We start from the raw sequence: 28000 nt of genomic DNA on the forward strand, positions 1-28000 counted from the left end.
AAATATATTACTAAAAACAATATTTATTTTATATAACTCCATTTTTGAAAGCACACATTGTATGTAAAGTAACCATAAATTACAAAAATTAGATTTAAAAAAATTGACTTGTCACCTTTGACCTTTGCTAAGCAAAGCAATCTCTTAAATAAAAATTATTGCAACACAAGATAAATATTAAAGAGGATACAAATTTGTGGGCAGACTAAAAACTGCCAACAGGGTTTTTAATATTTGTAAATATCAATTATTTTACGGGTTACAGGGGGACAATTACAGTCAACTTTTCATCAATAAATTATTCGTCGAAACACTGGCTGGCATACAAGGGGAGTATCATTTTGTTATTGTGCCCCAGTTTTAAATATTATAATTTTAATCACATAATATATTACTATACATTTATATTTAATCGAGCAGAACCATCAGATGTAAACATGTCCGGGTTTCAAGCACGTCTAGTATAAATTGTAAAAATTCTTATTCTGTAAGATATCGCAAACGATCCACGGACTTTATTAATTATAAAAGTTCGTCCATCGACACTATTTACATCTAATACTTCTGCGGGTTCTATACATTAAAATTACTATAAATGTGCAACTACTATGAAAAATATAATATATTAAATATGCTAAATATAAAAAAGAAGGGCAAAGGAGATTGGATTTACATCCTTTCAGGTAAAGCGTAAAGATACGGATTTTTCAATTAAAGTAGCACAGATTTATCTACAACAAAGAAAGACATGTTATTAATTAAAATTACTTGATCACAGTTTGTGCAACTCACGTTTTCTTAAGGGTAAAGAAGCTGCGTCGTTTGTCCTTCTCTTGTGCAGACGCAGGCAGTGTCTGCGAGCGAGAGGGGCCAGAAGAATCGGAATCAGTGTGTGTACTGATGTGGGAAATCCATGTGTTCATTTCGGCGTCGTCGTGTGCTTGGAATAGGAATTCTCCTCCATTACTCAATCTGTAAAAAAAAAAATAAAAAAATGTAGTACTGAAAAAAAGAATAATTTAAATAACGTACTTCAGTCTGAATACATGCTTCTTCTTCTTGTAATCCTTGGCGATCTCCACGGTGGCACCTTGCAGGTTCAGTGGCTCCTTGAACTGCTGATCTGGCGTCGATTTTGCGGATTTATTGTCTTTGTAGAAGGTTAGCTCGTTGCCTTTGAGTACGACGTACACCTTATCCCAGGACCTATTGGAAGCCTTAACGGTCGTGCTCTCCCATTCGTGTTTCCTCACCAAGTTGCCCTCGAATACTTCCTTGTCGCCAGGGCTGGCGCGTTCTAATTATTGGGAGTAAGCGTTAGTTGTTTAGCACAGGTTTTTTGGACGGGGACAATACTCCTATATATGGCGATTCTAGCTGGTTTCAACTATTGCTCGATTTAAACTTACACATACAAGTTTTACGACATTATCTACGTAAAAAATCAAAGCAAGCAACATTGCAACATTTTAAAAATATAAATAACGGCACTTTATTCAGGTTTATGTTTAGGACTTACTTACAGCTTTTTATTTAATGGTGAACAAAATCAATATCAACTTATTAAACCATGATAATATGATTCTTAAAACTTCTTTTGCTGCAGAATAACTTTTCTTAAAATATCTGCGGATTTCAGACATTGCACTGAATTATTATTATTTTTTTTATTTAGAGAGAGCCACTCAAAAATGGCAAGCTTGACTAACAAGACTGTAAAGAAATACTACACATCTTCATGTGTAATATTTCTTTAGAGTCAATTTTGTCTAATTTGCTCCGACATAATACTGATTTTTAAAATAAAATAGTGATCTTAATCTTGTTCTCCATTTACGGATCATTCCCACCATCACCGTGAACACCATGAATACCTTGAGCGGCCGATGCGGCACCCTCATCGTCACTAACTGCGCCGGATGACGTTTTCGGCGACTTCTTCCACCGGAAGCTCCTAAACGGACTCTTACTGCGAGAGCGATCCTTGCGTTTGGACTTCTCCTCGGCTCGCGACACTACAATATCGCCAGCGGAACGACAAAAACACACACAAATGATAAAAGTGGGACAACATACAGCACCCGAAACGGATGGACGTACAGAAACATGCGGCAGTGGCACCCGAGGCGCAAATAGTAACAAAAATAACAATAATCATTATTATACGTCAACAGATGTGAAATTACCAACTAAATATTTTTGAATAATGATTATTTCTCCTATATAAAGCATTTGATTCAAAATCAGCGATTACTTACGCGTTTGTGCGCGTGGTGGTGTCTGTTCCTGTTTTCTCTGAACGGTACTTGGTAAGGTCTTACGTTGCTCTTGACTCGTCGGCCCATGCACTACATAAACATGCTCATGCATTAGAAAAATACATATTCATGCGAAAATGCAATCAATAAATTTAAATTCTTAGTTCTTATGTTAATTTATGTGTGATTTTCTGTCGGGTTATATAATTTCATGAGTTAATTCGAAGCAAAAGCAGGAAAAGCGTCGTCATGCAAAAGATTCAGATACTTACCTTTCTTAATGTTTGTTAACAGAAATGATTAAATATTAAATTGAAAATCTGAAAAGTTGTTAAATGTACCTGATCCTATATATAACCTAAACCTAGTAAACTTTATTTAATACATGTGATAAAAAATATACATTAGGATGTTCATATAGATAAATTACATATTAATCCATTTATTTCATAAACATGTGCATAAAACTATACAATGTGCAAATATTAAATGAAGCAATAGGAACCAGCACCAATATTAAACTTTATTAGTTGTTAAAGGAGATTGTCAAGAGTTTTCAAGTCAATACCAATTATGTGTATTTTATTAACAACATATTTAGATTGACACGGGAGTATAATGAATACAAATGTGACAGATTACCTTCACCAGTTGGAGATGCAGCTTTTAAAGAAGACCTTTGTCCACTTCCCGCTGCATGAATTAATTATGCAAGATGATTAGATTTAATCAAAGTAACCGAAATATACTCCATGAAGAGTCGCACAGCAATCTCATAATTTTTAATTTTAAATGATGAAATGTTACTAATATAAGGAAGGTACGCACCTGGTCTTTCCTCTACGGCGATGGCTCCGGCCGAATCCGGCCTGTCACTCGGCGCCTGTTCAGGCTCGGGTTGGGCGGCCGCCAAAGCTGCCAATCGTTCGGCCTCTTCTTTTTCTCGTTGCGCTCGTTTCAGTGCCTCCTCTTCTTCCTGTCGCCTCTTCAATTCTCTAAGCTCAAACTGCAACACCCAACAAAAATCTCAGCATTCGTTTCCTGATCAATTTTCGGCGTAATTCTTACACTTTTATCGTGACATGCACTAAATCAAATCGATTACGAAAGCCATGCGAGTCGAACTGTATCATGCGGATAAAGATCCAAGCGTGCCAGTGCAAGTACTCACCCTCTTTCGATTGAACGTGTTCAAACCTGTCTTGACCCCGGTACACTCCTCTAAATAAATAGCGTAGCATTCAGCTGCGATAAAATCCTGCGACAGGTACTTGTCGCTTTTGAAATCGGTCTGTGAAATGCGGGACCAACGTTGTTTTTTCAAACTACCTCTCCGTCCCGGACGTGCATTTTTATGCACAAAACTTATCTGTTTTCTCATCTCCTCATTTTTACTGGGATAATATTTTTCGACGCCGTTTAAGGTAAACCGTCTGCGGCAATGTAAACGGGGCTTGTAAAACTTGTCGACGTCGCGGACAATTGCGTGGACCAAATCTCGAGTGTATTCCGGGGTCAGTTGGCGATATTTGGGCAGCTTCGGTAGTTCATGAACGTAAATGACGGGAGTATGTTCCTCCGCTTGCGAGAAGTCGTTGAGAACATCGTGCGAGTGTTTAATGTAACCATCACCTGTTTCTAACTACAAACACCGTGCAAAAACATTACAAGCACAAGACAACACATGCACCACAAAGTGAACAATTTCTAATTTCTTTGATACAATTTAAAATTAATCTCACTATTTATTACTTGAAAGACAACTAAATTTATTAAAGTGTGTGCAATATTTTTAAAAATAAATTTGAGTATTTAGGTGAAAATTAATATCAAGATGTGAAATAAAACATGCAAAAGTAAAAGTGATTCCAAAAACAAATACAGAACTACCACCTCTAGAAAACCCCCGACATCAAAAAACCCAAAATCATCTTTCTTACCGTTGTCAGCCTTTCGAGAGCACTAAATCTCTCCTCTTGTGCGGCGGCCGACTTTTCGAACGCCTCGTGCCTCTTGATGAGGTTCTCGACGTCGTCGATTGTGTGTCCCAATTCGGTGCTCATCAGATAAGGTTCTTGGGCAATAAGCCAGGCTTCAGCCACGGCAGCATCTCGTGCGAATTGGTACACTTCCAGGATGAGTTGTAAGTTCTCCCATCTAGACATTAAATAAATATACTTAGCAAAATGCAAGATTAATAATTATAAGTTGCGTTTTACCTTTCCTCCCATCGAGTTTGGACGGAAGTCCTGTGGGCGTTGAGCGCCACCAATTTGTCCTTGATTTCAGCACTGGCATAGTGATTCCTCTCCAACAGTTCCTTGCCTAATGAAATGCACGCGGTGAAGTTGTCGTTTCTGGCATCGATCTCCGAGCGCAAGCTCTGGTGGTTGTTCATCAGAAGTTCTACGCCACTGACATCCCTCGGTTTTTCCGTCGTGTTCATCTGTCTGATCAAGTCGTCCATCCATTGCATCAGAGTGCGCACCAAGTTGAAGAACTTGAACAAATCACCGGTGTCGGCCAACTTGCTGCGACGCAGCTCGCAGAGGTTTTGCAGTTTGTGCCACGCGGACACAACGTCCTGTTCCCTGTTGGTGATCTCCTTGGCTTTGTCGCCGGCATAGCTGGCCTGCAGTTTCTCCGACTCGGCTTGGATTTGTTGCACCTGACTTTGCAGAGTCTGCAAATCCTGAAGGAAGTTCTGGTGCTTCCTTTGGAGGGCGCTCACGCTGCCAGCGTCGCGACCCAATTCGTCGCTAATCGACACTTGTTTCTCGACGATTCTGCTAAGTACGTCCTTGCAGTCGTGGAAGAATTTGTGCAACTCTCTTGAAGCCAGAAGCATCTGAGAGCGGGTCTCGATGAGTTCCAGCAGATCCTGCCAGGCCTCATTCAATTGGTCTTTCCATTCGGCGATGGTTGCCGAGTCTGAGTGTCCGGCGGCGATTAATTCGTCAGCGGTTGCGTTCACAGCATTCACCCGCTCCGTTCCGATCGTATTCGTGTCGTGTGCGAATTCCTGGATTAATAAATTAATATGTTATTATACACATCAAGTATTGGGCAAAAATTCTTACCTGGAATCTCTCCCACAACAGCGTCACGTGATCGTAGTCCTGGCCAAGTTCGTGAGATGAGGCGACAACCTCCCTGTCGGCGATCCATTGTTCTAAGTCGCCCACGTCCCTGTTCAACAGGAACAGCTGCAAGGCTTCATCCAACTTGGCCCTGCGCTCACCGGCAAGATCCTTCAAACCGGCGTACAACTTGTCCAATTGTGATTGCTTGACGGCGACTTGTTCGGCCAGAGGATGACCCTCGGCAGTCAACGCCCTGACAGTTTCGCCAAGAGCACGGATGGTCTCGGCGTAAGACTCGACGGCGGCCTCCAAACTTTCATGTTTCTTCATAAAGTTGCGGGCTGATGTTTCATCTTTGCCTCTGTCTTCCACCATCATGTAAAGTTCTTGTTCACTCATCCAGCTCTCGGCTTCGTTGGCATCGAACAAGTATTGTTGGGCTCTTTCGTTCCTCAACAGGTTGTCCCTTCTGGTTTCAATGGCGTCCTTGAGCTCCTGCCAGGCCTTCTGCAAGTCGCTGATCAATCTGCCGAACTCGCTCGAGTCCTCATGACCCTCGTCAATCAATTTCTGACCGTTGTTGCAAACGGTGTTGATTCTCGGTTCGTGATTATCGATCTCGGTACGCAAGGATTGATTTTTTTTGATCAGAGTGTGGACCTGGAACAATCCGTTGCCGTATTCGGTGGAGGAAGCCTGCGGCATCTTTTCGGCGATCCATAACAGTTCGTCCTCGACGTCGCGTCTGAACTGCAACGCCTCCTTCTTTTTCTCGAGGAGGCGCTGGCGTTCGATGAGTGGTTCCTTTAGCTGTTGGAAGCGCTGTTCGACCTTCGTCTTCTTCACCTTGATTTCGTTCATGTCCTTGTCTGGGGCCGCAGTTTCCAAGTGTTTGGTCTGTTTCTCCAGCTCGTCCACTTGGCGAGCCTTTACAGCCATTTGTGTCTCGATCATCTGCAAAAGTATATTGTATTAGAACCAAAAATATGGGTACAAGATTATTTGTTTACCTGTTGTTTTTGCATGAGGATGTTGACGGACGCAAGATCCGAGCCAGTGTCGTCGGATTCGATTTGTTTTTCTAAGTCGTTCATCCACGAATCAATATCATCGCAGGTCTGGTGAATGAGCACTTCGCGGTTGGCATCGAAGAGGCGTTCACCCTTTTCCTTGGTGGTCTGTTCCAATACGTCGAACTGATCAGCCAGTTCCTCGATCTTGGGCTTGATGACATTATCGTACTCTGGCTTTTCTTTTGCCAATTCTTCTCCGGCTTTTTGTAAATTGTGAAGACGTTCTTTGTTGGCGGCAATCTCGGCTTCGCATGCTTGATGTCTGGTCCATTTCGAGTGGATCGTTTTGGCGGATCTGTATGTCTCGTCCTGGGCTGTGATGTGTTTCTCTTGGATCCATTCCTGGAGCTCGTCGCAGTCACGCAGGAATTGTTGGAGTTCCAGTTGGTCGCGAAGACGTTCCATGAGAGCGACAGCTTTCTCTTTATTGGCATTTCTACGCTCGTCAATGTTGTCCGCCCTCTTAGCAATCTTATCGGCTGCGAAGTGGCCTTCGCCGCAAAGTTTCTGAGAGAACTGGATAACACCGTTGATTTTGTCGTCGTTGGCTTCCATGGTTGCCAAGAAAGCTTCATGACGTTTCAATTGGTTCTCCGCCTGTTCTAATGTGGTTGGAGTCTCATCCTTGGCCAAAGTGTGCTCTTGTTGGCTGAGGATAACTTCGGCTTGTCTGGCATCGCGGTTGATAAGTTGCAAACTCAAAGATTCCGACAACAGTTGAGCTCTGTTTTCCCACATCTGTTGAATCTCATCCCAACCATCTTTTAAGGCCTTTAGACGTTCCCTCAAGAACATGTACTGAGGATCGTCCTGTGTGGTAGGATCAGCTGTGATCTTTTCACCATACTCCATCATCTTCTTGTAATCGTCTGTGTAGTTATCAATCTCTTCACGAATGGCTTGGTGTTGAGAAAGCAATTTCTCTGCTTCAGCCAACGAATTAGCCACATCCTCTGAGGCAATGTCTTTTTGTGTCTTGGTCAACCACGCTTGGAAATGGTCCAAGTCGCGCAAAAATCTGTGCAAGTCTCCAGCTTCTTCCAATTTGGAATCGCGTTCTTTGAGCATAAGGGTGAGGCGTTCCCAGATGATTTGGATTTCCTCAATCCTCTTCCTGATGACGGCAGCTTCTTCGGGGTGTTCTGCTTCGATGCTTTGAGCCTCTTTTTCCAAAGAGTTGAGTTTGGCTTGGATGGCAGCCAAATCACGTTCCATACCAGACAAACGACGTTGCAACGTCATGATGCCTGTCAAGTCCATCTCCAAGGAGTCAGTGCTCTGTAGAATTCTGATCTTATCCTCGATCCACGTGGTTGTCTCTCTGCATTCAATGTGGAAGGTCTGCACACCGTGGGCGGAGTTGAGTTCTTCACGCTTGCTTTCTGCTTTCTCCCTCAATTCCGACCATTTCTGATTCAGTTGATTCTGTCTGGCGGTGATTTGTTCACTATCTGGATGTTCTACGTGCAACAATTGCCTAGCTAGTTGGTTAACTACAGCTACTCTGGAAGCATTGGAGTTCATCTCCTTTTCGAAACCATCGTAACGGTGCTTCATTATTTCTACATCTTCGATGTCTCTGGCTGGGATCATGGTCTGGAGCATACGGTCCTTTTCGCTTATCCATTGCTCGACACCATCGCTTTCTGATAGTAATTTGTACAAGGACAGAGCGTCGAGGAGACGCTGTTTTCTGAGCTTGGCCATCTCGAGAAGTTCCTTGTATCTGTTGTCGATGGCAGTTAATCTCTTGGATACTTCCTCGGGGTTAGCTACATCTGGTCCTAAGGCCTCTGCTTGTTGATGTAAAGAATCAATTACGCTGGAGTAGTTCTTCAATTCCTCCGTGACGTCTTTATGTTTCTTCAGCAGACTTTGAGCGTTGCTTTCGTCACGTCCTACGTCTTCGCTCGACACAACTCTCAATGTATCCAACATCCAAATATCAACATCGTCAGCGTCAGCCAGAAGCTGATGATAATCGACAGCTTCCTCCAAACGTTTCCTTCTGTATGATGTCAAGTCTAGGAGGTGCTTCCATGCGTCGCGAATCTCGTTCAGCCTTTCTTGGATCTTCTCGGCACCGAAGTGACCAGAGTTAACCAACTCTTCGCCCACATTGGTGGCAGAGTTGAGCTGTGGTTCGTGAGCGGCGATCTCGTTCTCGAGGATCTTGTGTTTGCTCAACAACAAATTTACGGTGGTCAAGTCGTGACCAATGTCGGATGTTGAAACAATCTGTTCCTTTTCCTTGATCCAGTTGTCTTCGTCGGCCATATCCCAGTAGAACTGCCATAACTTTCGGCTTTCCTCAAGTCGTGAGCGACGTTCGACGGCCAATTGGACTAATTGGGCGTAAGCTTCTTTGAGTTGTTGCACACGTTCGAGCACCAATGCTGGATCGCAAGGCTTATAACCACCTTCACCTTCAGTATCCACAAATCTTTGCGACTGGCTGTCGACTGCTTTCACTCTATCTCCCAATATGTTGATATCGGCCTCAAGCAAATTGTGTTTCTGCAAAAGATCTTCCACACCCATCAAATGCTTGCCGTAGTCGTCTGTGAGTAAGCGTGCTTTCAATTCTTCCATGGCATCTAAAATGTGGAACATTTCCTGGAAGTTCTGTTGTAGTTGTAGGGAGAGGTCCAGCCTCTTCCTTCTGGCGCGTAGCAATTCCAATAGGTAATTCCATAGGCGTAGCACATTGTCTTTACGGGCGTTGATACGCTCCATATCGTGGTAGTTTTCGGCTTCGAGCTCGGCTGCGACGGCCACCACAGCTTGTACTCGTTCTTCGTAGGCGAAGATATCGGTTTCGATGGCCTCATGTTTCTTGGCGGCGGCTTCGACGGCAGCCAAATCTTGACCGAAGTTGTCCTGGGAGACGAGTCGCTGGTTTTCGCTCAACCAGGTCTCCCTCATCGAGGCCTTTCTGTTGAATCTGGCGGCGAGCTGTTCCAGTTTCTCCTGGCGGATCAGCTCTTCTCTCAGCGCCAATTCACGTTCGTGTTCCGCTTTCTCTAAGCGTTCCCACGCTTTGTTGATGTCTGAAATCATTTTGCCTTCTTTGGGGGTGTACGGTCTTTGATTGTTCGCCCTCATCTTTGATTGAAGGGTGAAGAGTAAGATTTCAAGGTTGCCTTTCTCCACGAACTTGGGTGGTTTCTCCACTGTTCTGTAGTTGTTGAATTGACCTAGTTGTTGTTGCACACCGGTCAAGCTGTTGGCGAACTCTCTTTCACCCAAAGACCTAATGGTGGATTCAATCCATGCCAGTAGGTCACTGGTGAGTGATTCGTACTCTTTGATCATTCTGTCGTTTTCCATGGCAATTCCTACTACTTTGCCAATTCTCTTTCCTTGTACCGTCTCCTGCTTCATTTTGCTGAAGTAATGGTAATAAGTTACTACGTATGTGATGATGGATTTCTCATCGGGTTGTTCTACGAACACATCTTCTGCGTCTAACAGTTTGGTGAGTCCTAATTTGTCTTCAGCAACGTTAAACGCATTATTTAAGTTATGGATGGGGTTGGATTTGGACAGTTTTTCGAACTGTATCAGGTCGGGCCTGTGCTTGTGGATTAGAGCGTTGAACGCCAAACCGTCCCTCCACGAGGTCGTGAAGTTTCTGACGTTCACGTTCTGATAACCGGCCGTCTTCATCTGGCACCACAACAACAAAGCATCCTTGGCGGACTTAGTCTCTTGATTATCGGTCTCCTCTATCGTGATGTCTTGAATTTGGAACCTCAAAATGATGGTCCAGATCAAACCTAGCGAAAGTCTGGGGTTGCCGTCGACGATATCGTGCGAACCCATGTTTTCCAAGTGGACGCGTTGCTCTCGCAGGAACTGCAACGCCTTGTCGACGTTTTCCAGGCAGTGGATACGCATCTTGCCTTTGGTCGGACGGGGAAGTCGTTCGCCGGACAGGACCTCGAGCAGTTTGATTAGGTTCTTGCCGTCGCGCATGTCCACGTACAGGTCGGTGATGCGCGAGTTCACGCGCACCAGGTGCGAGTTCACCCATTTCTGGAAGGTTTTCTTCTGCACACTTTCTCTCTCGTCTGAAAGGGAAGTTGATAACAATTTTAGAATAAAATTAACTAAATATAGCTGTTTGTTTGGATCTTTGATTAATAATTGTAATTTTTTTGTAATTATAGTTTTTTATATATAATGAAATAGCAGATAAATGTCAAATATCGTCATTATTACCAATCGCAACATTCCAAAAGCAGAAAAGAAGTATTCAGCTAGAATATTTTTATCTGAATTTTCTTCCTTGCAGAATGAAATCCACAACTATATAATTCAGGAAGAAGGGTTTATATGGCATTAACCCAAGTGATGGACTAGTATAGAAAAATGGAAGATTGGGAGATAGATTTACAGGATACAGAGCTCGACTTTCAAGATGAAATGGACCAGCTCTTGGCTGAGCTGGTGAAAGCAAATTTCCGTGAGAGACTTGTTGTCCGGGAAATTATCCAACTGAAAGAAATATATGAAACAAGAAGATATATACTGTTAAAAATGTTAACCCTGTAAAAAAATCGATATATTGTGAAGAATATTAGAATTATTCAAACTATCAATTTTGTATATATGTACATATATAAAAATAAATAACAAATTATCACAATATCCTATGATCATTCCATAAATCAAATCTAGATAAGAGGCTGATTATTTAAGAAGAAATGGCAATAAAATATTAACATAGGACAAAAGTTCAGTATTAGACCTAAACTTAACAAAATTGTCTAACTTTTAATTTTTCTATTTTTTTTGTGGCTGAAAATAGGTGGAGCTGCGATTATTCTAAACAATTACCAAAATATAAAATAAATCCAATAAATTTTAATTATATAAATTATTTACCGGTAATTTCTAAAAATTAAAAAAAATCATTATATTATTAAAGAAACTTAAATTGTAATTAATATAATATTTTAATTCTTTTTTTTTATTGACAAAAATAAAAAACTCTGTTTAAGTTCATTAAATTTTATTTTATTATTTATATAAATATAGTTATAGTTTTACTCACGAAACAAGAATACTGGAAAATTACATTGTAAAAAGTAATGTTATAATTTTAAAAATAAACATATATTTTAAATTATTTTACATTAAAAAATTTATAAAGTTGATTTATTTATTATTTTATTAATATCAATAATTTTAAATATAAATTTACTATCTATTTACATTTTGATTTATTACTTTTATATAAAACACTGTTCCATTTTTGGATTAGAATTAAATTTAAAAAATGAAATATAAGAACAGAATTTATATTTTTTTCCTTTTGTGTGCTTATTAGACAACAGTTTCTTAGAACCAACAGTAAATTCGTCAATAGACCAAAAAATACGAGTTCAAACCGGGTTTTAAACAGAAAGCCGTGTACCAAAAAAAAATATTAATAGTAAATAACAACAATGCGCCATGCACCGTTGATTGGGGACACGAACCGCCCATAAAACGGGCGAACCGTAAAAAAACCTCCGTGTACCGTTCGCCGGAGCGCCGCGGACGCCGCAACGACACGAAATTACTGTGACGTGACGTCAACGCCGCAAAATAAAACCGAAGCCCAAAAATTATACAGTTTTCATCACGAAATTCAGTCGGATATTGATTCCGGAGGAAAAGGTCAAAGTGGAAATGAAGTTGAAACGATTTCATTGATGAATTTTCGGGGTTTTAATTAAAAATTTCGTTATTATCGAGTGACCCTTTGAATGTTTAAGGAAAATATAAATATTATGGTGTTACCTCTGAGATCACGTACAACATTGTCGTAATAGACTTGTTCTATATTGATTTTGTCGTGCATTTTTACTTTAAAATCAATGCATAAGTCAATTAAGAATCACAGAGCACAGTAAAAAGTTCACGCACCGTTATTAAAACTCACACACGACACCGATTAATGAGCATGCGACTAGGCAGAAAAGGAAATAACTGGAGTGATAAGGAATAACTAGATAGTGGTCGCAGATAAGAACACACAGATACAAATAAATACTGTTTACTACGAGAAACCAAGAGAATTCAACAATAATCAATAACAAAGTAAGAAATTTTCAAAACTGGGTTTCACAGAGTTGGTTTTCAATTGATTTATCTCTATTGTTATCAGTTATGTAGTTTCTGATATTCAATAAATAGATAATAATAGGATATAAAAATATCAAGCAAATAAGTGACATTCATGGATGGTATAAAATGACAATACATTTATTAATTTAACTCGTTACATGGAATTTTAATTGTTTTTCACTGTCCACTGTAAATGTACTTTTGGTGCAATTTTAATTGTTTGCAATCATTTCAAAAGCTTCTCTGTGTTTTGCATTAACCTCATTTGAATCAATTACACTATTTTACATTTTAAGAAATTTTCACAAAAAAGCAATATTTTTATAAATTGCAAATCAAATACTGGTCTGCCGCATAACTAACTAATTAGGAAATAATCATTTAACAGAAAAAGAATATTATATTTCGTAGGTTTTGTGACAGAAGTGAAATAAAATAAAATAATTTCGCGCTATACATTCCATTGTTTGTGAATTTTTTGTACTCCTAGTAAGTTTTTTGCATATTAATTTATTGTAACACACTGGTAAAATGTCAGGTACAATTAACAACAGTTAGAAGTGTGAAAAATAAAAGTCAATCATTATTACCAATCGCAATATCGCAAAATCAGAAAAGATGTCTTCAGCAAGAATATTTTTATCCGAATTTTCTTCCTTGCAGACAGAAATTAACAACTATATTACGACAGTGGTTCAATTCAGGAAGAACCAAACATTTATGAAAAGTGTTTACGTAAAAAATGGAAGATTGGGAGAAAGATTTAGAGAATACAGAGTATGAAATGGACTAGCTCTTGGCTGAGCTGAGAATATTCAGTTGAAAGAAAAATATGAAACAAGAAGACATATACTGTTAAAAAATAATGACCCTGCACAAAAATGCCAAAAATAAATCTATATATTATGAGGAATATTAGTATATATATTTTATCCTACATATATGTGTGTAGAAATAAATTATTAATTAAAATGGTCTTTCATTCATACAAATTAAGAAATTACCCCAAAAAAGCAATATTTATATAAATCTCAAGAAAAATAATGGCCTGTTGTTGTTTCATTGAAATTTGCTCTATTTCTAAATTCCATTCAAAAGTCATTAGGAAACATTTAATTAATTATCAATTCATTACCAATCATTTGATGAACAATCATTTAACAGAAAAAGAACATTATACTACTTAAATTAATTAAATAAAATAAAATAATTTTGCACTATATATTCATTGTCTGTGAATTTTTTTTTTGTATTCAATAAAATAAAATATATTTTCATTATTCAGAATATACACACGACTATATTACGATAGTGGTTCAATTCAGGAAGAACTAAACATTTATGAAAAGGGTTTACGTGCCATTAACCCAAATGATGGACTACTATAAAAATGAAAGATTGAGAGATAGATTTAGAGGATTTCAAAATGAAATGGACCAGCTCTTTGCTGAGCTGATGGAAGCAAATTTCAGTGAGAGACTTCATGAAATGTAATAATTGTAAAATTAATTTAAATTAAAAAGAAATCGTTCTTTTATAAAATGATTATGTTTTTTAATCTGTGTCTCTAAATATGAGCGATAGTGTCCTTGTATATATATAAGAAAATGTTTTATTGATTTAGTTACAGCACAAATATACAAAAAGCAATATAAGGCAGTGCTTCAGTTCTCATCCTTCATTTCCAACTAGTTTCTTCATGAAAACCAGTGTTATAAATAACTGACATCATTTATCACAATTTATCGAGAAGATCCTTTTAAAGAAAAGACATTAATATAAAACGCTTACCAGCTAAGGCCTTGATACGAGACCTTTCGAACAGCCTGGAGGATGAATTTCCACCGTCATACTCGTAATCGTCCACGATCTCCTGCTGTAAGGTGGGATCCCACCTTACGATACTTATGTCTGTTGTCATTTTGGTATTTTACCAGCAGAGCTGGCTACCTGCAACAAAAAGAAATCAAATTATTACAAATAATTTCATCATATGATACACATAATTCAAAACCAACAACCAGTAATTAATGTTAATGATTTACGGGGCATCGAACGAAGAAACACAAATTACCATACATTTAATAAAAACCAGCCCACACCTAAACGTCAGGTTAACTTGTTAACTCAATTACGCGTATTAAACTAGATTAAGGCCAATGTGGGATATAAATTACTCGGGAATGTAGCGGCTAATTGAATTCTTGTTAATTTCTTATTTAGCATCTTTTCATTCACTTTCATGAAACTTGAACAGCAGAAACTACTGTTCTGCTTGTATGTAATACATTTTTTCCATGACCGTCATAAAATATAACTAAATTATGCGAAATGTCTATTTATAGTTACGTTATCTTTATAACCCATTACGCTAATTTGCTCTGATGTAATGGTGTCTGCATAATTATTTTTAAGCACGAGTGTTCCAGAGACCCAACACAACTTACTCACAATATTTCCAGTAATTAAACCACAAAATACCGATGCACTGTTTACAAGAAGTACTGAACGTTTTAAATTGTGCTGGGTTGTTTTATCAACCTGGATGCTTTGGAGACTGTTCTGCCAATTGGACTTTTTCCGTTGTCCAAACCGACGCTGCGGCATTGGCAATAAAACAAACTTGGGACATTTTACTTATTTAGGTCATCTCTATTCCTTTGAACGTGTTCCATACAATTTTTGCAGAGCCAGATACGACTTCACGCCGTCAGATAAGCGCTGATTGCAAAGTACAGACAAAAATTCGTTAGTTACTTACACGCCTTAATTCTATTAATAAGTCGAAATCAAACGGTGTCTAAAACTAGTCAGTAAACAACAATATTGTAACAAAGCAAACTTGAAACGGGACTGAACCGCCTCGTACTCTATTGGCAATGAATTAATCTTGTAATTTTTTCATGTGGTCGGGGCCAATTTAACAAAAATTTCTCGGCACATTTCGCACGTTGTTAGACGGAACATTATTTTTAGAGATGCGTGCGAAACGCCACGTCACGAGATACACAAAGTCTCGGATTAAAGTTTACGTCGACCGACCGTGAAATCAAAAATGCCGCAGTGTTCTTCGATTTTAATTGACAACGACGAATGTAGGAGGTGGATAATTTGGGAAAAATGATCGTCCCGTAACGACCTGATGTAACTTCCGGCTGGACGGGAGGGTTATTGGCTGCAATTATAGGAAGTGACCTCGGTTACTCGCTAGGCAATTGGACCAACGAATTGAAGAGTTGATAATTTGTGTAATGGAGCTAAAATAGCGGTGCGTACAGCGGACATTTATCCTTGGAACATTTTGTGGAACCACAATTTTCAACAAACTTTTTTGGCATATGCACAAAGTGTATAAATAATAATCATTTTGTATTTGTCCTTCGATATTTCAAATAAGACACACTGTATATTTATTAACAAATTGCTTTAGAAAATTTAGGGCAAATTAGACTAACTTAAAACAATATTTTTTATTTTGTTTTTACATAGTCGAATAGTAATTAATCAATGTATCTTTATGTACACAGAACTAATTAAGTTCAGTGATATATAACCAACCTACAAAGTATTTGTTCCCTGATTAAGTAATTTGTAAACAAAATAGATAAAAAAGCAAGACAAACTGAACGGTAATGTATTTTAAATGTAATAATATATTACATCCTGTATATTTTTACATAGCCAAATTGAAATTAAACAACATTTTATTTTATATAATGGGTCGCTAAAAATAACCAAAATTAATAATTACAGAAATATTTAACCGACTTCTTGATTTTTCTATTATAAATATTTGATGTGTAATAAGTAATTTGTAAACCAATTTGTATAAAAATCAAGAATAATTGAAAAAGAGCATCCTGTATGTTTTTACGTAGTCAAAATGGAATTAATCAACTTTTTATTGATGTAATTGTCCCCCATAGTTACCCAAAATTAATAACTTCAGAGATATTTAACCAACCTCTGTAATTATATGATGGCATTCATGGTTCACAATTAATGACGTTCATTTTTCTAATTGTTATGAAGTATTTATTGTCTAATTAAGCAATTTGTAAATAAAATGGATCAAATACAAATTTGGCTAACTTGAAACCTTAATAATTTTTGTATTTTAAACTCTCTGTATATTTTAGCAGCCAACTTAAAGATTATTATATTTTAAAAGATTTTTGATTAACTGATAACTCTATTATTTTAATTTCTTATTTATTTGAGCTCATAATATTGTTGTGTTTGTTGATTTTTTAGAATAATAGTTTTTTCTTTAATTAATTAATCAAACTGACTTTTTCTTTTTGAGAATTATTTCAATTTTAGTGAATAAATTTATTAAATAATAAAATACAGCTTTTAATGATATCCTGAGAATATTTTAAAAATAACAATATTAAAATAAGTAAAAATTGTAGTTACTTAAAAGGCTTTTACTGCTATAAACAATTGTTTTTATTCCTGAATATTATGAAATTACTCTAAGTATGGTACAAAAATGGTTTTAGCGAGTCCTCGTGAAATTGTTTCCATTAAATTTAAACGAATCTTGCGTTTATTGTGGCTATTAGGTTTTTTTATTGTCATATTTATTAGTTATAATTGGAGTTGAACATTAGAGAGAACATTATCATGACGAACAAGTCTATGCTGTAACTACACAACTATGTAAGTACTTTTATAAATTATTTATTTAAATCTTTGGTCTAATATTATACCATACTTGTAAAATTTAGAATAATCTTTTAATATATCTACAAATAGAACTTCATATAGATAATTTGATTGCGACGTAATGATTTATTTAAGCTTTTGTCTCCTTTATCTGGGTACTTGTAACTCAGATACTTAACATATCATATTTGTACGTTACATTTTAAGTTGTTTCCTTCAACTCAAACAAAGACAGTAAACCCCACTCACCGACAAACGAAAAACCCTCCACTCATCCCGCACATGAACCACCAAAAATCCCACAGAAACAACCACACTGCGTGTGCAAAACTCGTGCCAGTGCAACAGGGAGAAACCACTTCGCCTGCGGGATAAAGCCGGAGGATCGATCACCGAACGGGAGCCACGGGAACACAGACGACGCCGGGCGTCCAGACGCCTGACCTACCGCTCTCTCCGTTGCCGCACACAGACACACACGCAACGGCGACGACGACGACGGCGGCGGTGGTGCTTCGATCGGTACGGGAACGGTGTGGTTCCGCGGTGGCGCAGCCCCGGCTATGGATGGAGGAGGAGGAGGAGGAGGAGAGGGGTACGGGTACCGGGGGAGGAGCAGGAACATATGACCGCGAGGCGGCGAGGTATTGATTGCGACCGGCTTTGGCACCCGGTCCCGTCGCATGGTCGGGAAACACGGTGAATGTGTCGGAGGCGGTTTAGTTTTTTTGGCAATGGGAAGGAGCACCGCAGTGCTTCGACCGATTAACACACTAATTGGGGATTCTAATTTTCTCGTTATAAGGATATATGTTTTAGCAATTAGTGTTTAGATTAATATAAGGAAATATGATTTGGGGATAAAAATACTTAGTTTGAAGGTCAAAAGAACGACTCAAACAGCAAATGGAATGAAAATGAATGAATAATGGGAACAACTGTTTTAATTAATTTATAGTTTAATTTTAGTTTCTTAACAATTAAAAAAAAATATATAAAAAATAACGAAATAATCTTTATGGTTTTAAAAATAATTCTATATAAGATAAAAAAATTCAGGTCTTAAAAATTAATTAGAATGAAAATAAACAAATATACGATATTTTTATTTTTTATCATGTAGATACTATTTTATAGAGAAAACAGAAATAAATTTTTGTTTTGAAAATAATTTTATATAGTGTAAAAAATTTCAAGAAAACTTGAAAAATTATTTAGAATGAAAATGTATAAATGATGTACCATAATTTCAATTTCTTGTTCAATAAAATCCTTTTTATTAGAAAAATATATTTTGTAAAACAACAACAAAATCTTTATAATTTAAAAATTAATTAAAATATAAATGAACAAATAATGTATAATAATTTTTATTTTTTATCATGTAGATACTTTTTAACAGAGAAAATAGAAATATATTTTATAAAGTAACGAACAAATTCTTTGTAGTTTTAGAAAATAATTTTATATAGGTCAAAAAATTTTAAGAAAGCCTTAAAAATTATTTCGAATGCAAATGAATGAATAATGTACAATTGTTTTAATTTTTTGTTAAATAAAATCCTTTTTATTAGAGATATATATTTTGTAGAACAAAAAATCTATAGTTTTAAAAATTAATTAGAATCAAAATAAAGAAATAATTTTAATAATTTACATCGTTTATTATGTAGAGAAAATAAATTTTATATGGGTCAAAAAATTTCAAATTCTTTTTAAGTAAAATCCTTTTTATTAAAGAAATATATTTTGTAAAATATCAAATAAAATATCATATATCACATATTTATCAAAGAAACATGTATATAATGGAACATAAAATGGTTGGGATTATTAAGACTTTTTTTCAACTGGAATAAAGAGAAATTCAACAATTTCAGAAACGTAACAAAAAATGTATAAACATATATGTTTACTTTGAAGTGCTATTAATAGATGTGTTTTCATTATTTGTAAACGATTAAAAAGAAAGAAAAATGTAAATATAAACAAATTTTTATGATGTACAAACGTAAAAAAATGAATTACTGAATTATAAACAAATATGTAACCAACCTTAAATTATGAATATTTTATTAAGTCTAAAAGTCTTACGATTTTTCGTTTATTTTTAAGTTTATAATAATTATTTTAATAAATTTGATTGCTACTTAAAATTTTAAAGAAGAAAAAAGTTTAAACTATTATTAAATAAATATTTTAAATCCTAAATATCAACATTTTAAACTAATTGAATCTCTAACCTTTTACCTTTTCATTGGTACTTTTAAATAACCACACAAATATCCACTTTCCATTATACAGAATCAACGAGGTCTCTACGTTAACTGGTCTTATCCCCCACAAGCCGATGAATAAGGGTGAAACTGCACGAACACCCCGAAGGAGATAACCGATAACTTGAAAACTGAAGAACGGAGTCGGCGTGGTGGATGGCGGACGAAGTCCGCAATCGCGTATCGTCAACACATCCTCTCGTCTCGTTCGTTCGTATCTCGCCAGTGCGGCGATGCGAGGCGCGGCGGCATTCGCCACACTCGCCGCCAGTTTGTTGCCCGTTGACCCAGTTCCTGCGGATTTCAGCAGTCTGGGTTCCCTGCACCTAATAATCCCACAACGCCGGAAACGCGAAGCGATCCACTCTCAAGGTTAAAGGGGTGAAGAATTTTTGAACTTCCACAAACTAATTTTAACTCTTAGCAATTGATTTATGAAGTTACTGTTGGGCACAGCTGCCGACATTGTAGCGATACAATTAAATAAAGGGGTACGATATGTGACCCTGACCTAAGTTTAAAATACACCCCTCTGTAATGAAATGCGCCGATATTCAATTAAGGCACATGTACCGCACAAAAGGGGCGGAAGGTCAAGTGGAAAAAGGGGCCGGCGACCTTTCGACAGGTTGGTTGATTGCGCTTTCGGGTTCGCCAGCTAAAGACGTGGCGAACTCGAGGATAATGAGGGAATTAACGTTTACTTTGAAGTGTGCTCATAGTCGGTGCAGAAACCCTAAAAGTTTCCAGCTTTTAAAACACCGCGAAGTGCAAATATTTGCAAAACATTCAAGTTTTAATTGCTGGCTTAATAAATAATCAGATATAAAGATAATAGATAATTTATTGAAATATTTTTGGTTTAATCTCAGTTTGAAACATATTTCCATCTTTAATGTTATTTTATAACAAAATATTTATTTTTGAGGTGATATTTTGAACATTAATTAAAGCACTAAAACGTTAATTAAAATACTTCAAGTAAAAGATTAAATATAAATATTTTGTGTTACCAAAATTTTATCATATAATCAAAAGAAATTGCATTAATTTTCTATTTAAAAAAATGTGTCCTAATAAAAACATCATAAAATTCACTCAAAATAATACAAAATTGATAAGAATTATCACTTACTTTCCAATATTACTTTCCAGTGGTTTTATATGTACAAACTGACACTTAAATTTATCATTAAATGAAACAATAGATTGAAATTTACTTGAATATTTTTTACGTATATGTTTGTCATTTATAATATCACCTATTAAAACCTCAATTAAAACAATTTATCTTAACTACAATATTGAATCAGTTAAGATTAAAACCATTTGATATTGCAATACTACTAATTTGTTCCATTTTTATCGCTGAAAATATTGATCTACATGTCATATACAAATGACTGCAAGAAACAAACGTAACTCAATTTAAAACGAGGTTAAATAACAACCTTTTATTTTATTTTGATGAACATAAAATTCGTATTCCTCACTAAAAGGAAACACGTGTTTGAACATGCAATTTTATATAATTATTTTAAATATCAACCCAAAAAAAAACAGATTCACTTAACTTTTGAATGCAATTAGATATTACAATAATATATAAATTTATTATTAAATGAAACAAATTTGGGGATTCACTTGATTAGTTATGTATGAATATATTTATCAAATATTTTAACATGTGTTAAAACATCAATAAAACAATTTAACTTAACTAAAATTAAAATTAAAACGCTTATCAATAATATTAGACGAATTTTTCAATTTTAATTTGAAGTTATATTTTTCATTGTTTAAAAGTTGGAAATTTGCGTATATGACCTTATTTTATTTCATTTTTATCGTTTAAAATATTGATCTATATGATGTCATGTAGAAATGACATCACTCACTTTAAAACGAGGGTTAAATACAACTTTGCTTTCGTTCTATGAAGTATAACTATAACCCTTTTTACTACTTTATATTTTATAAAATAAAGAAAAAATATTTATACCATTCAAACAAGTTAATAATATGCAATAATTCAAAAAAATTCTTGAACGTCTTAAAAATTAATCAAAATGAAAACGAAATAAGTATTTTTTATAATGTAGATACTTTTTAACAGAGAAAAAAACATAAATATATTTTATAAAATAAAGAAAAAATTCTTATTGTTTTGGAAATAATTTCTATATAGGTCAAAAAATCCTCAAAAATCATTTTGAATGAAAATGAATGAATACAAATCTCAAATAAAACATTTTTAACTTAACTAAAATATGGAATCAGTTAAGATAAAAAATATATAATTATAATATTAGATTCATTTTTCTCTTGCAATATAAAGGTATATGTGTGAAACTTGCATATATGACATTATTTTATTTCATTTTTATTACTTAAAATATTGATCTACATGATGTCATGTAAAAATGATTCAATTCACTTTTTAAAGGTTAATTACAACTTTACAGTTAATTTTTATACATATGCTTTATAGAATTCACATATTTTCCACATTTTCAAAATATTATATATAATTATTGAAGTTAAATCAAGATTGAAAATTTTTCTATGCACACAATGATTCAAATTTATTATTAAATGGGGGCAAAAAGCTGAAATATTATACTAATTTAAATTGATTGGTTAATATAATAATATAGTGAGTGATTTAATACTATTTTTTACAATATTTTCAACATATTTTATTACTAGAATATTTTTTGTGCATATTCTCTTTGCCAAATACACGTATTAAAACCCCAACACTTAATAATGTTAATTACATTCTCTCTCTGTTCTAGTTAAAAAATATATTTTACAATGTTTGAAAGTTATAAATTTGCAAATATGAACTTAATGTATTCCACTTTATTGCTTAAAATATTGATCCACATAACGCCATGTCGAAATGACTGCAGTAAACGACATAACTCACTTTAAAACAGGATTTAATAACCACCTTACTTGTTTATTTTGATGAACTTTATAGAATTATTATTGCCCACCAAAGGAAACATACGAATTTATACAGTTATTTTAAATACAGAAAATAAAACCCTTGAATCAGTAAAAATGTTTAAGTAAGATTAAGGTGTTTTCTCTGAACACAATGATATATATGGTTTGAAAAGGTAAACACTCCAGCAAATAGACTTAAAATATGATAACTTATCTGACAATAAGTACATATACTATGTATTACAAACGCTAAAATACTATTCAAAGGAAATCACCACACATAATATTTGTCCCATTTAACACCTATTTATTATTCACCTGGTGTAAAACTCGCAACTGTTAAATAATAAACACGATTGTTTACACTGTTTAAAGCAAAGGAAGTGACGACAAACTATTTTTTTTTTTTTATTGTAATTCATATTGGATACGAGAATTGTTTCTACTTCCTGGGCAAATTATCATATTAATAATAACTAATCCCCTAACGAGTATTCACATCGAATTAGAGAAAACTAAGCGGATATTGTGGTTTAGAAACTCACTATAACCCAGTCAGTGAAAGATTGTTCTATCCCAACAATTGATATTGTAAGTGCAGTGCAGTTTGTTTGATTTTCCTGCAATTGTCACAGTTTATTTGTTATGCCACTTCGTTGCATAGATTAATAGTAATTAAGTTTATTAAAGACATTCAAACAAGTAATCCGATAACCTGGCACATTTTCCCTAATTGAATTAAAACAATTGCGGCCAAGGTTGTGCCAATAATTCACCTCGACTGAAACAAAATTGCATATATGGCAGAGTCTAGACAGAAATGACTATAAATACGTAATAAACATCGGTTAAACATAAATTATTTATGCATAAACAGGCGTGTTTTGATTAGGCCAAGTATGACAGCAAATAGCAACGCCAGATGTTACTTTTATTCCACGACCGACTTCATAAATGCAGTTCATAAAAATACTCCTCCGTTTCTTGGATTGTAACCGATGAATATTCAGCGTTTCCACAAATTTACATATCGAAATGTCAATTTCCTTTCTACAGAACAAATCTTATTGTTATTTACATATTCTGGCGCCCATAAATAGGGTACTGCAGTAGTAGGTTTAAACAATTTCTGCAGCACATGAATGGTGCAATATAGAATATGATCTGTGTTTACGACGAAACGTGACGAATTATTTCAAGTCGAAGCCAAGTGTATAAATAAACATTTCTATTGATGATTGTTATTTTCAGTGGCCTATCAATAAATTTGCGGACCGTAATAATTTATTATTAGAACGAGTTTCTAAATAAAAAACACGTGGTTCCATGTTCCAGTTTGCCATGTTCTCGTTTTATTTTTGCTCATGTGCTAATTCACATTTTTGTAAAATATAATTTATTTAAACAAAGTTTAATTTTACAATATTCTCATGTAATTTTTAGTCGTTTATTTATATTTTTTGTAAATAATACTGTGCCAAGTTACTTAAAAACAAATTTATCAAATTGTTTCCAACTCAATTCAAATTTTATACAACAAAATTTTTTATTTGCTAAATTAGCCAATTATTTTAAACCAATTGGAGAAATATTATTTTGAATTATTGATTAATCTACACCAATTGTGAAAGTTTAATTTTACAATATCCTCATTTAATTTTTAGTCATTTATTTATATTTTTTGTAAATGACACATTTAATAAAAGAAAATTTTACTAAATTAGCCAATTATATAAAACCAATTGAAGAAATCTTATTTTGAGTTATTTAATCCTCTGTACCAATTGTGAAAGTTTAAATTAACAATATTCTTATATAATTTTGTCATTTATTTATATTTTTTGTAAAAAAATGTTGTGACGAGTTACTTTGAATCAAATTATTCCATCCATGGTACGAATTTTTTTGGATACAATTTTCTGTTTATTAAATTAGTTAATAATTTAAAAAAGCAATTATAGAAACATTATTTTTTATCATTTCGCAACTAGTTCCAGTTGTGAAAGTTTTAATTTACAACATAAACATTGTAAATACCTAGTTAAATTGAACCACGTTTATAAAATACACACAGAACACGAATGATTTAAAACCTATTTTTTATATATTTGTTAACTTAGCCAAAGTTAGCAACTAAAAAAGATAAAATCTTTGTACGATTTCACTAATTGTGCAAGTTTTATCGTTAATTGTGATTCGACAACCTTTAATTAAAAGTTGAACCTTCTCATATCGTATTTTTTAATTATACAATTGCTGATAAGAACGATAACAAACGACTTATTATAAATTTTATATTAATATCACTTATTGTTTTGCCTCCGGTGGACTTTAAATAACAAACTCAATATAACAATAATCTATTTACAATACACTACAAACGATCCCTCTAATATCAAAATCGATAATACCCAAACGGCATGGGCTCCGTTCAGTTAGTTAAAAACGCACCTCGCCTATCGATCGTCGGCCGGTCTGTGTGATGTAATTCGACGGGGTCATGAACCCCACCGGAGGGCCCCGCTGTTGCGACAACACCGGCCATGGTAATTGTCGCAATTGCGACCGGCGTCATCGTCCAGCAATGCATTGTGACGAGTGCACTTTACGCTTTAAATTTAGCCGGTTGCGACATCGAATTTGTTCCGTTTCTTCGTTAAAATTTTAGTCCTACAATGATTCGGTGCGTTTCCGAATTAATAGATGTTAACTGTGTCTCAGAGTTAAATTGGTATAATTAAAAACTTATTTACAATAATTTTACGTAACTGATCGAGTCACAGTTTTAAATTATAGTGTTTGTTTGCTGGAGGGAAGATAATGTCATTTAGTTATTTGCTTGGCGTGGGATACAAAGTCAAGACTCACCATGTATTTTTAGATTAAATTGGATTTATAGTCGACAACCACATATTTTAATCAAACTAAGGCTGGGTAAATTAAAATTACAAACACCAGACAACGCTGGTGTTAACTGTGTGTGATAAGTCGACTGTTGTTTTATAATTTACACATCCATAAACATAATATTAATTAATAAGTAATTTTTAATAAATAAACACAAGTTACATATTGTGGTAATCACAGAAATGGCACAAAATTTAAACATTTTGTAAGATATTTCATAAAATGATTCAATTCAAATTTTGTCCAGCCACTATAAAAAATATAAACACATAATTTTAATAATAAAAAATAACTTCTTTTATAGACAAGTTAGAAGAATCAGTAAACGAAATCCATTCTTGTCTTCTAAACAAATAAAAAATAAATTAATTGATTAATCACTGTGTCTAGTACAATACTCGGACGTTATCTCAATGAACTAAGAGTATCTCATTAAAGAAATCATTGGAACCAGAAATAAATAATCGAACAAGGCTGCAGTTTGTTCAAAAATATATTAATTAATACAATAAATATTTTATTTTATATAGAGTATATTTATTTAGTTGTTTATAAATAAGTGTATTAAATTTCACCATTTGTTTTTGATGTTTTTAATGTTATTGTCTGTTATTGCAAAACATTGGCAAAACACTGTTTCACATACTACGTTAATTAGGAAACGTATACCTCTAATTACATGCAATTAAAATATTTTATTTTATTTAAAATAATTACACTATATTCTTTCTCCCATAATTCATTTTGTACCTAAATCAAAATAATTTCTACTTAAATTAAATCTTAAACAAGATAAATGTTATATGGTTTCTTTACTGAAATATATCCTTACAAATTTTGTTCATTCAGACGACGTCAGATTTTTCTACTAGACACTCTGATATTATATAACCCAATTAATTCATTTCCTTATTTACATAAGGGACAAGAGGATGTGGTTTGTATTTTCAAATGAGTTGTGACTGAAAAAAAAATATATTATATCCTTTTATGAAATATCTTACAAACTGTTTGACTAAGGAAATAAATTACAAATTTTGAATAAAACAAAAATTCACATAGATAAACACATTGCGTGAACAAAAAGCTTTTGATAATAGGAAGTTCGTAAAAAACTGGGAATTTTATTACTTGAAGATGACCTAGATAGAAGACTCCATAAAAACCATAGTGAATGTTGGCTTAGCATCCAAAGAATTAATCAATACGCTGAAAACCAGATCTACGAATGCTACGAATTACGTTTTAAAACAGATTCAGAAAAGATAAGTGGTTTTTTAAAACTAATTATTGTAAATCATTTTTTAGCAGTATATAGGATATAAAACTTATTGAGGCAAATACAATATTATTCGATTAGTAACCAGTTTAAAAACAGAATAAACATTATGAGAAATGGTTAGTCCATTGTTTTCTGTAGATTTTAGATTTACAAAACCAGATTTACCATGACCAGAGTAGAATGTTTCAAAGAGAAGACAATTTAATCAATTTCTTTCGATTAAAAACTGTAATAAAGGGTACCATTCATTAAGTCATCTCAACCACCGAATAAAATACATGCCAAACTTGAACAGGTGTCTGACGGTGCATTTAATTTATCGAAACGATTCTAATTAGACCTTGAGTGGCTACATGGAGCACGTCCACAGATTTAACATATATATCAGATATCATCAGGTTTTTTATTTACATTAGCATTTCTGACTTACACAACAATAATGATCTTATGACATAATCGCTATTATGTAACATTCGCACTTTTTTATTCGGGTTATCTAACGCGATAAATTCGTACAAATAAAATCATATGATTCGTGAAGGCGTGTGAAGCGTTTACAAGTTAATAAAAATGTGTAACTGGAAAATTTGCATGGAAGTATTTACCTAATGCAGTTAATAAAAAAATAGTGGCCTTGTCCCAATACGGTGACTCACGTACGCATCATTTCTATTAATAAAATAATGTGTCGGGAATCAATTTTATTTTTATCATACGATGAACTTTTCACCTCACTCAAAAAATCACCAATTCCGATTATTTGAATATTGTCACGGACAGCCGCTCTGTTTCATTTTTTTGGGGGCCGTCAATAAACATTCATAAGCTATAAATAGATTTTCGGAACTTCAATCGATAATTACCCAGTTTCCAAGTGCCCAGATTTTTGTTACAGCCGACGACTTTCTACTAAGTATTTAGTGGAGTGCCGATAAGAGTTCGGCCAATTTTAAGTTCAGTGACACTAGGGCCTAACTGTCAAAAGGAATAAAAACATTGCCAATAACAACGGCGACCGGTGTTTCCGGTTGGAAAAATTAAATTAACCCGCACCACCCACAACAAACGTTCCCGATTATTTTGCCGGGGTTTCCGTTTGTTTTCAACGAAATTATATCACCGATTTCATTGGTTACACCTTACGGGGCCGCCATTTTCAGGTCAAACACTCAAATTCGACTCAAAAGTGACACAAATACGTAAAACTAAAACGAAACTCACCGCTTACACGATGTATGTTAGATACAGTTCACGCTGGACGCACCAAAAAAATATTGTTTATACAATAATCACTGATTTTTTTCACTTGTTTTCCGACAACACACAAATACGAACGCCCTTCATGTCAGCCAACTTTGAGTACTCGACGCGCGTGCGC

General features: G+C 34.6%; 1 protein-coding gene across 7 annotated transcripts; it reads right to left on the reverse strand.

Moving 5' to 3' along the window:
- Positions 1-5: 5 nt before the first annotated feature.
- Positions 6-28000, reverse strand: LOC109597767 (spectrin beta chain). Of its 7 annotated transcripts, none has more exons than XM_020013524.2 (12): positions 27844-28000; positions 14323-14481; positions 6352-10487; positions 5339-6295; positions 4478-5280; positions 4199-4415; positions 3087-3264; positions 2259-2348; positions 1875-2015; positions 1033-1297; positions 793-972; positions 6-731 (listed from the first exon to the last, which is right to left on the reverse strand). In XM_020013524.2, exons 2-12 carry the CDS (start codon positions 14450-14452, stop codon positions 728-730), a joined length of 7101 nt encoding a protein of 2366 aa, XP_019869083.1. In that variant the 5' UTR covers positions 14453-14481; positions 27844-28000; the 3' UTR covers positions 6-727. The 7 variants fall into 7 exon arrangements, with proteins under 7 accessions (XP_019869083.1, XP_049826118.1, XP_049826117.1 ...); XM_049970161.1 differs by lacking the exon at positions 27844-28000 and adding an exon at positions 19453-19627; XM_049970160.1 differs by lacking the exon at positions 27844-28000 and adding an exon at positions 17452-17631.

The sequence above is a fragment of the Aethina tumida genome, chromosome 7 (assembly GCF_024364675.1).
Source record: "Aethina tumida isolate Nest 87 chromosome 7, icAetTumi1.1, whole genome shotgun sequence".
NCBI classification, from domain to species: Eukaryota; Metazoa; Arthropoda; class Insecta; order Coleoptera; family Nitidulidae; genus Aethina; species Aethina tumida.